The sequence below is a fragment of the Sapajus apella genome, unplaced genomic scaffold, assembly GCF_009761245.1.
Source record: "Sapajus apella isolate SASKATOON/1434 unplaced genomic scaffold, GSC_monkey_1.0 scaffold25, whole genome shotgun sequence".
NCBI lineage: Eukaryota > Metazoa > Chordata > Mammalia > Primates > Cebidae > Sapajus > Sapajus apella.
Window position 1 is genome coordinate 4432434 of NW_022436965.1, and position 10440 is coordinate 4442873.

Genomic DNA, 10440 nt, shown 5'->3' on the forward strand with positions numbered 1-10440 from the left:
GCGTCAGGGAGAGAAATGCTTCAAGGCAGACGTTTTGGACATTTAGCGTCCTTGCAGATTCCCGCCGTCGCCGCTTCCTTCGTCCATCAGAAGGCAGGAAACTACATCGGTGACCTCCGGAGCCCAAATTAACTACTTACACGGTAACTGCTTAGGAGCAGTATTATGAGGAGAATTTACCTTTTCTTCCTCCCTCTCCAAGAAATAAGGAGGCGGTGACGGTGCGGGGAACAATTTCTGCTGTTAAAAGCATCTTGGCTACAAAGGTAAATTACAGTTATGTAAACGGAGCGTAGCTATTTCATTCGGCAAAGAGTATTTTTTTAAAAGCTAGGTATGCATGTGCTGCATACACAGCAGACAGACAGCAGGTCAGGCATCCTCACCACAACGCAGAACATGCCAGCGTTTCTTAACCTCACCCGCCCCAGTCGGTCCGACGTGACTTCCTCGGGCCCCCAGATACAGCCCAGACGCGGCGGCGGCGGCGGGCGAGGGGATTCCCGAGCCCCGGACTCCAGGGCCGCCCGGATTCCCGGAGAGGAAGCCCAGCGTCCCCCCGCCCTCCCCGGGGCCCCCATCCGAGGCCATCGGTCCCGGACCGGCTCTCGGAGGCGCTCGGGCAAGGACGCGGAGCACGCAAAGGCGTCGGGCTCAAAGCTGCGCGCCGCCAGGGACGGAGGAACTCGCGGACAACAGAGCGGGGACGACCCGCCCGGCTCCCGCCTCGCGCGGCTTCCGGGGTTTCCGCTTTTCTCAGTGCGTGAGTAAAAGACCCTGCCCCCACGCGGGCTGACGCAATTTTTTTTTAAGTGGAGAGGAGGGAAAAAGTTGTAGGGGGTAGACCGAAAGGCGGAAAGAAACTCATTTCGTCACCAGGGGTTTGGTTTCCTCTCAGGGCATAAAAGGACGGTTCTCTGGGCTAGCGACCAGTTGTCAAACGACCTGCAGCGAGCCTCGGGAGCACGCCCGGACCTCCTCCGCAGCGCCGCCTGCAGCCCGGCCGCCAGACGCCCGCACACCGCGACCCCCGCCCGCGCCGCGCCCTGCCCGCCGCCGCGATGCTCGCCCGCGCCCTGCTGCTGTGCGCGGTCTTGGCGCTCAGCCGTGCAGGTGAGTACCTGGCGCCGCGCACCGGGGACTCCGGTCCCACGCACCCGGCCGGAGCTTCCGCCTGACCTCCCGGGTCCATCCCGGTACTCCGACTTCTCTCCGAGTAGAGGAGCTAAGGGACTTGGGAAAGAGCTTGGACCGCTAGAGTCCCAGAGAACTCGGTGGATGTTCCCGCTCTGCCCCAAGTCCTGATCGGCATGAGCCGGTCACTTAACCGATCGGAGACACTCTCAGCCTGCTACATAGGGATGGATGACACTGATTTGCAGGTTGTCATTATGACAATACAGGATCTGATCATCATAGGTGAATTGTGTCTATGTGGAACCTCTTTTTATTGGGTGGAAAAAGCTGTTTTAAATACTCTAGTCAGTTCTTTCTTCCCCCCAGCAAAGCCCTGATTAGATTTTAAGATAAGCAAAATGTGTTAAAAATAAGTTGTTTTACTTTGAATTTTTTTTCCTAAAGGTTGATTAGTGTACTCGATCCATTTTAATTTGGAAAGCGTAGTGCTCCTTATTTCAGCTTCGTAAGAATGCTAATTTTAACATCTAAAGAGTTGACTAAGAAAAGCTTAACATGATTTACCAAGTTGAATATGCATTTACCCTTATTTAGAATAGAAAACTCATATGTCTACGTTTTATCCATTCTAATGCAGGTTAAAAAAATTGTATTTCCATGACTACCTATATATTTCTTGACTTTATTATTGTAAAGTTGATTCATAGTCAAATAATTAAATGTTTACGATTAAGACACTAGAGAATGATTTATTTGCTGTCCTTTTATTGTAGCAAATCCTTGCTGTTCCTACCCATGTCAAAACCAAGGTGTATGTATGAGTGTGGGATTTGACCAGTATAAGTGTGATTGTACCCGGACAGGATTCTATGGCGAAAACTGCTCAACACGTAAGTTTGTCCTTTGGCTGCCTCATTAGGAGTGGGGCTGGATACAGTTATCATTGCAGAGATTTATGTCTTATAATGAGTCCTATTAATTTCTCCCTCCCTTTCTTCCTCTTCTTGCAGCGGAATTTCTGACAAGAATAAAATTATTTCTGAAACCCACTCCAAACACAGTGCACTACATACTTACCCACTTCAAGGGATTTTGGAACTTTGTCAATAACATTCCCTTCCTTCGAAATGCAATTATGAGTTATGTGTTGACATGTAAGTACAAGTGTGTTTCTAAGGTTTTTAGCTTTCTCAAAGAAAAATGTGCTTTATAATAATGTAAGCTTACTCTAAAAACTTATTTCCAAGCTTATCAAAATGACTTTTAAGATACATTTTAAGTTTGTCTTTCATTTTAATGGCCAAAAATATTGACATTTAGTCCCATCCAGTTTACACAGTCTACTCACAACCCTGTATACCTCTTCAAACCTTTACCGTTTGGTCAATTTGTGGAGGTAGCATGTTCCAGCTGTTTATTGAATGCCCATGGGCCACGGAATTGTTCTGAACATGTAGCACCCATTAAAATAAATTTGGATTTGGATCAGCAAGAAAATAACTTTCCATGATTCTAAAGTGGGTGCCATGCTCAGCTATTCCTTTCATAGGCCTCTTGGATAGTGAGCAGATGGCTACCTGAAAAATCGTATTGCCAGATTATAACGTGCAGAGTATATGTATTTTATTAAAGATGTATTTTAAATGGCCATTAGACTTTAAAGTGTAGTTGTTTTAAAATAGAGTATTTTTGATTTTTGGAGTTAAATTCAACCTCTAGTGCCACTTTCCACATTTTACAATAAAAATGATGGTTGATTTGCTTTGCATATGAGAACAAATAAAATAATTTTTTTCTTTGAAAATTTCAGCCAGAGCACATTTGATTGAGAGTCCACCAACCTACAATGTTGACTATGGCTACAAAAGCTGGGAAGCCTTCTCTAACCTCTCCTATTATACTAGAGCCCTTCCTCCAGTACCTGATGACTGCCCAACTCCCCTGGGTGTGAAAGGTGAGTAAGAATACATTAGAGATGTATTAACTGTAAGAGGGGCTGCATTGCTGCCCCCAAAATTTCTGACCTTAGACTACCATTAGTTAACAAAAGTAGTTTTTACTTTTATCATGGATATCTATGGATATTTTTAAAGTATGAGTCTATGTAAACTATTCCATAAAAGTAAATGAGTATCTTGCTATAATATCTTAATATTTTAAAATTATTTCATTAGAAATGAAATAATTCTAATTAAAATAGATAAAATCTTTCAGTAAGAAATTGCTCCCCCCTATCTTAGAACTGTTGTTTATATTATGATCCTACTCACAATTGTATTTCTCCTGTAAATAAAGAATTTCTGGTAGATTGAAAGTCACTATCTGCTTTCTTGAATATATAGATGGATTCTTAGCTTTCTTATTTTTCAGGTAAGAAGCAGCTTCCTGATTCAAGTGAGATTGTGGAAAAATTTCTTCTAAGAAGAAAGTTCATCCCTGATCCCCAGGGCTCAAATATGATGTTTGCATTCTTTGCCCAGCACTTCACGCATCAGTTTTTCAAGACAGATCATAAGCGAGGGCCAGCTTTCACCAAAGGCCTGGGCCATGGGGTAAGACAGAGTTAGTATCTTAGAGTTGGTAGAATTATAGTAAATCATAGTGAAGGGCTAACATTAAAGGAGATAAACAGATAGATCGATCCAAATAACTTACTTTAAAAAGTCTTATCTATAAAAACCTTAAAGGAATTTTCCATTTACTTCACTGGTCTAGTAAAATTATACACAAACACAGACATGCACATACGTATACAAACATTCCCAGACATATTTTACATATTATGACAATAATAATACCATATAGGTATTATTATTTGTAATTCGGCCCTTGTATATTTAGTTTAAAATATTAGTACTGTGAAATGTTATGTCTTCAAAAACACATTGTACCCTGATTATGCTGCTTTCGATATTGTAAGGTGAGGTTTTTGCAGCATTATTTATTATCTTTAGTTTCAATAGCATAGCATCAAGTTATTCATAATAATTTTTATAAATAATACATTTTTATGCATTTTTAGAATTATGTATCATCATAGTGAAGTATATAATATATATGATATAAGCTCCATACAGTATATTAATTCTATTAAACACAAAGACACATCAGTTTGTAGCTTTGGTGGATAAACAAATTAATTTAGTAATTTGTGGCTATGAAAAAATGTAATTTTATTTAAAAATTTTAAAGCTGAATCAAATTATTTAATGATGAATTATATGATAGACACTTTAAGAACAACTTCAACAGCAACAAAATAAAATTTTTTCATAATTTTCTAGGTGGACTTAAATCATATTTATGGTGAAACTCTGGACAGACAGCATAAACTGCGCCTTTTCAAGGATGGAAAAATGAAATATCAGGTATGCTTCCTTTGAATACTAAGATTTAGTTATTACTTACCACTTAACACCCATACTTTAAAATCCCTAAAAATGTGTTCCTTAACTTTTTAATGTTTATTTATTGCTGTTATTTTTCAGATAATTGATGGAGAGATGTATCCTCCCACAGTCAAAGATACTCAGGCAGAGATGATCTACCCTCCTCAAGTTCCTGAGCATCTGCAGTTTGCGGTGGGGCAGGAGGTCTTTGGTCTGGTGCCTGGTCTGATGATGTATGCCACAATCTGGCTGAGGGAACACAACAGAGTGTGCGATGTGCTTAAACAGGAGCATCCGGAATGGGATGATGAGCAGTTATTCCAGACAAGCAGACTGATACTGATAGGTAAACAAGAAAATGATTTACACCAAACCCTCTTCCCCAGGGAAAACTAATGTGCTACCTTTGTTATGTTTTGAGTAACTGACAAGATGTGGTAAACAAAAAATCACATACTCTATATTCATTAAATGTGTAAGCATGACTGATCATATAACTATCTTTTGATATTGACACGGAAGAAAATAGAAATGAAGGAATAGCAAATTAAAATTACATTCTAATTGCTTGAAAGCTTGTGATCAGAAACAAGTAATGTTTTTATTCTTTATTTTGTGCAAATAGGAGAGACTATTAAGATTGTCATTGAAGACTATGTACAGCACTTGAGTGGCTATCACTTCAAACTTAAATTTGACCCAGAACTACTTTTCAACAAACAATTCCAGTACCAAAATCGTATTGCTGCTGAGTTTAATACCCTCTATCACTGGCATCCCCTTCTGCCTGACACCTTTCAAATTCATGACCAGAGCTACAACTATCAACAGTTTATCTACAACAACTCTATGTTACTGGAACATGGAATTACCCAGTTTGTTGAATCATTCACCAAGCAAATTGCTGGCAGGGTAAGCATTATTATTGAAAAACAAAACAAAGAACTAGTCAGTATCTTTCGAATTTCTGCACAGAAATTATTTTTCTTAAACTTACTAAAAGAGTAGTTAGTTACATTGCTAGCAAAATTATTTTATTGATAGAAGAAACCTAACTTTACTTTTGCACCAATCTGGAAGAAATTTTTTTTTTAATAAAAAACAAACAAAAAAGAAGCTCAACTTTTTTTGAAAAGTCTAAACTTCTTAGTCTATAATTGACAAACAAATAGCAAATTGTAACCCTACCTTAAAAATAGATATTTTCAAAAGTATCTATAATCTTCTAGGAATAAATATTTTAGGCTTGAATACTAGTTTCATTTCTGAAATTTAAAAAGGCAAATTAGTTCTAGACTGCTGTCCCATTGAATTTTAGGCACAGCTCCTATTGAAATATATGTAAGCATCTTTCCAGGAAATAAAAATTGTCTCAGCTGGGAGCTTTAGTCTTACCTGATTTGTACCTAAGGCAAGCTGAATACAAACAGTAAATATGCCCAAAACTCTCATTTTACATCTAATTTTACTTTCCACAGGTTGCTGGTGGTAGGAATGTTCCACCTGCAGTAAAAAAAGTATCACAGGCTTCGATTGACCAGAGCAGGCAGATGAAATACCAGTCTTTTAATGAGTACCGCAAACGCTTTATGCTGAAGCCCTATGAATCATTTGAAGAACTTACAGGTAAGAAATGGTTTCTAAACTTCTTAAAAGAATCAGGGGGTCAAAAGGAAACAGAGAAATTAGAATCAAATTATTTTTTATTTTGTGAAGTTTGACATTGGTTCTATCTCTGTCTTCATCACCTTCACAGGAGAGAAGGAAATGGCTGCAGAGTTGAAAGCACTCTATGGTGACATCGATGCTATGGAGCTGTATCCTGCCCTTCTGGTAGAAAAGCCTCGTCCAGATGCCATCTTTGGTGAGACTATGGTAGAAGTTGGAGCACCATTCTCCTTGAAAGGACTTATGGGTAATGTCATATGTTCTCCCGCCTACTGGAAGCCAAGCACTTTTGGTGGAGAAGTGGGTTTCAAAATCATCAACACTGCCTCAATTCAGTCTCTCATCTGCAATAACGTGAAAGGGTGTCCCTTTACTTCATTCAGTGTTCCAGATCCAGAGCTGATCAAAACAGTCACCATTAATGCAAGTTCTTCCCGCTCCAGACTAGATGATATCAATCCAACAGTACTACTAAAAGAACGTTCGACTGAACTGTAGAAGTCTAATGATCATATTTATTTATTTATATGAACCATGTCTATTAATTTAATTATTTAATAATATTTATATTAAACTCCTCATGTAACTTAACATCTTCTGTAACAGAAGTCAGTACTCCTGTTGCGGAGAAAGGAGTCATACTTGTGAAGACTTTTATGTCACTACTCTAAAGATTTTGTTGTTGTTAAGTTTGGAAAACAGCGTTTATTCTCTTTTGTAAACCAGAGGGAAATGAGTTTTGACGTCTTTTTACTTGAATTTCAACTTATAAGAACAAAAGCCAAGATGTTTGAATACTGAAATGCTGTTACAAGATGGCAAAATGCTGCGAGTTTTTACACTGTCAGTGTTTCCAGTGTATCTTCCATGATGCATTAGAAGCAACTAATGTTTGAAATTTTAAAGTACTTTTGGACATTTATCTGCCATCAAACTAACAAAAACAGGTACCAGTGCATTACTAAAGGAATATTTAAATTAGACAGTACCAGTAATTTCATGTCTACTTTTTTAAAGCAGCAATGAAACAATAATTTGAAATTTCTAAATTCATAGGGTAGAATCACTTCTAAAAGCTTGTTTTGTTTCTTAAAGTTTCAAACTTATACATGTACCAAAAAGAAGCTGCCTTGGATTTAAATCTGTAAAATCAGTGGAAATTATACTACAATTATTTGTTAAAACATTGTATAAGTGCTGTTCCTTATCTACCAAGAGTGTAAATCTTTTTAGTGTGACTGGTTACAACTTCCTTTTAATCAAAATGCCAAATGTGTCAAGGTGGTGGAACCACTGCCGTCTTCTCTTAAAATAAGAATATTTGTTGAGAGATTCCAGAACTTGTTTATACGACTGGTAACATGTAAAATCTATAGCAGCAAGAGTCTACCTTTAAAATAAGCAATAACAAAGAAGAAAACCAAATTATAGTTCAAATTTAGGTTTAAATTTTTAAAAAGGAAACTTTTTTTTATCCTTGTGCACTGCAGGCCTGGTACTCAGATTTTGCTGTGAGGTTAATGAAGTACCAAGCTGTGTTTGGATAACGATATGTTTTCTCAGATTTTTCTGTTGCACGGTATAATTTAGCAGTCCATATCACACTGCAAAAGGCAGCAGCTGCCTCATACAATACCTCTTCAAAATGCTTAAATTCATTTCACATGTTAATTTTGTCTCAGTCTTGATAAGCCAATTCAGTAGGTGCATTGGAATCAAGCCTGGCTACCTGCATGCTGCTCCTTTTCTTTTCTTCTTTTAGCCGTTTTGCTAAGAGAAGGTGTCTTCTGATCACTTTATTTCTCCTATTTTGTTTTACTGGTTTAAGATCAGAGTTCGCTTTCTGTGGACTCTGTCTATATTTTCTTACCTGAACTTTTGCAAGTTTTCAGGAAAACCTCAGCTCAGGACTGCTATTTAGCTCCTCTTAAGAAGATTAAGAGAGAAGAAAAAGGGCCCTTTTAAAAATAGTATACACTTGTTTCAAGTGAAAAGCAGAGGATTTTAGTTACAGCTAATTTTAGCTATCTGTAACCAATATGCCGGTAAAGAGGGTAGTGCCTCAGAAAGAACTGTAGGGGGTTTGTGACTGGAAGAAAGTTACCTTCCTATTTTAATTAATGCCCTTTCTTATTTAAAAACAAAACCAAACAACATCTAATTAGTTGTCAGCAGTAATAATAATGGTGATAATACTTCTTTTCCACATCTCGTCGCTGACATTTAATGGTACTGTATATTACTTAATTTATTGAAGATTATTATTTATGTTTTATTAGGACACTATTGTTATAAACTGTGTTTAAGCCTACAATCATTGATTTTTTTTTCATTGTGTCACAATCAATATATCTCTTTGGAGTTACCTCTGGATTATTATGTAAACAAAATAAATGATTGTGTTAATATTTGTGAATAAATTTTTAGAAATCTGATTGGTATATTGAGATATTTAAGATTGAATGTTTGTTCTTAGGATTGACCTATGTGCTAGCCCACAAAGAATATTGTCTCATTAGCCTGAATGTGCCGTAAGACTGACCTGTTAAAACTTTTTGAGGGACCTGTGGATGCTTCATTAATTTGTTCAGCCACAGCTTATTGAGAAAATATTCTGTGTAAAGCACTGTGGGTTTTAATATTTTTAAATCAAACACTGATTACAGATAATATTAGTACTTATATAAATAACTAAAAATGTCTTTTATGAAGAGGGAGAAAATGAAATAAATAGCATTAAAGAGAAATAACTCAGGAGAATCTTCTTTACGATTTTATGTTTAGAAGGTTTAAGGTTAAGAAAGAAATAGTCAATATGCTTTATAAAACACTGTTCACTGATTTTTTTTTTAACTTGATTTGTTATTAACATTGATCTGCTGACAGAACCTGGGAATTTGGGTTGTATATGTGAATGTTTCAGTGCCTTAGACAAATGTGCGTTTAACTTATGTAAAAGATAAGTCTGGAAACAAATGTCTGTTTATTTTTATACTATTTAAAAATTGACAAATCTTTTCTGAAAATAAAATTTGATTGTTTCTATGTATCTTTGTCATATGGCATATGATTTCTCTGAATCATTATTCTTAAAGTAAACCATTATCCTGTGTCCTCCCACCTATTCAAAACTAGGGCTAGCCCTTCATGAAATGGTTTTGCCCTCAGTTACGTAGAGGCTTCCTAGAGTCACTATTTAAATCTCATTATAATCTCTTACTCACTGTGACATTGTATTGGAAAATGTCTACTTTGTGTATCTTTATAGAAGATGGCAAACAAGCTTATTTCATTGCCTAGTCTAGAAGAAGAAAAAGATACACAATAAGACTAAGACTAAGACAAATATTATGAAGGTGGCACAAAATAAAGACGTTCAAAGAGGAGGAAATGATACAAAGTTAGACAAATCATTGATACAAAATCTCATATGCTTTTGTCGCACCTCTATCCTTGACACCTTGGTAATTTCAATATTTACACGGACTACATATTTAGCATCCTCCCTGGCCTCTCCTCTTTGGCACTCTCCCTTCCAGTGATGCCTTCTTCCACCATATTTCCCCAAATTATACATATCTTGATATCATTATCATTAATTACAGTACCACTTCCAAAATCTTGATTCCAAGCATCTTTCAGCTCACCTATTCTAGTGCTTACACTCTAACATCTAACTCTCAGTTTCACTGAACCTACTGATCTACCAACCTCATCACTTCACTATTTATCACCTCTTTTATCTTTCCATTTGCTTCCATAGGCACCTAGCTCAGATTCTATCGTCCATCATTTTAATCACTCCCATACGCTCTGTCTGCTCTCCCTCTATTGTGCTGAATTGGTGCAACTTGATTAAATCCAGCCATTCTCCTAATCTTTTGTATTTGGCTTCTCAGTAGTATTCAACACAAATAGCCATAGTCTCTTTATTGAAAGCACCCCCCCAACCCACCTTGGCTTCATGGTTTGATACTCTCCAAACAATACCTAAGTAGTCAGCAATCATTTTCTCTACGTTTCTCACAGTGCTACTACTCAGTCTTCTCTCTCCCTCTTTTTAAGCTCTTTTTCTCCCATTGTATCTATAAGTTGAAGACTGTTGATCTATTCGCTGTCTGCATTCCTCCAGATTAATGACATTCAAGCTCATTATTTGACATAATAAGCACTCCCAAATTTATGGCTCCAGGACCAACGTCTAATTGTCAATTGACAACCTCTTCACTAAAAGTCATCAATTTAA

General features: G+C 37.4%; 1 protein-coding gene across 1 annotated transcript; it reads left to right on the forward strand.

The window, feature by feature from the left end:
• The first annotated feature begins 767 nt into the window (after positions 1 to 767).
• On the forward strand, positions 768 to 9243 carry PTGS2 (prostaglandin-endoperoxide synthase 2). Its single transcript, XM_032291138.1, has 10 exons — positions 768 to 1113; positions 1911 to 2027; positions 2148 to 2291; positions 2948 to 3091; positions 3508 to 3689; positions 4422 to 4505; positions 4626 to 4872; positions 5152 to 5438; positions 6005 to 6152; positions 6283 to 9243. The coding sequence occupies exons 1-10, from the start codon at positions 1062 to 1064 to the stop codon at positions 6690 to 6692; spliced, it is 1815 nt and encodes a 604-aa protein (XP_032147029.1). The 5' UTR covers positions 768 to 1061; the 3' UTR covers positions 6693 to 9243.
• Positions 9244 to 10440: the final 1197 nt, after the last annotated feature.

What these genes read in the sequence shown, in the direction of transcription:
- PTGS2 (XM_032291138.1), top strand. Translation starts at nt 1,062, where the DNA reads ATGCTCGCCCGCGCCCTGCTGCTGTGCGCGGTCTTGGCGCTCAGCCGT. An exon ending in CCAAAGGCCTGGGCCATGGG is followed by an intron (nt 3,690 to 4,421) that starts GTAAGACAGAGT and finishes ATAATTTTCTAG; the next exon opens with GTGGACTTAAATCATATTTA. An exon ending in CCAAGCAAATTGCTGGCAGG is followed by an intron (nt 5,439 to 6,004) that starts GTAAGCATTATT and finishes TACTTTCCACAG; the next exon opens with GTTGCTGGTGGTAGGAATGT.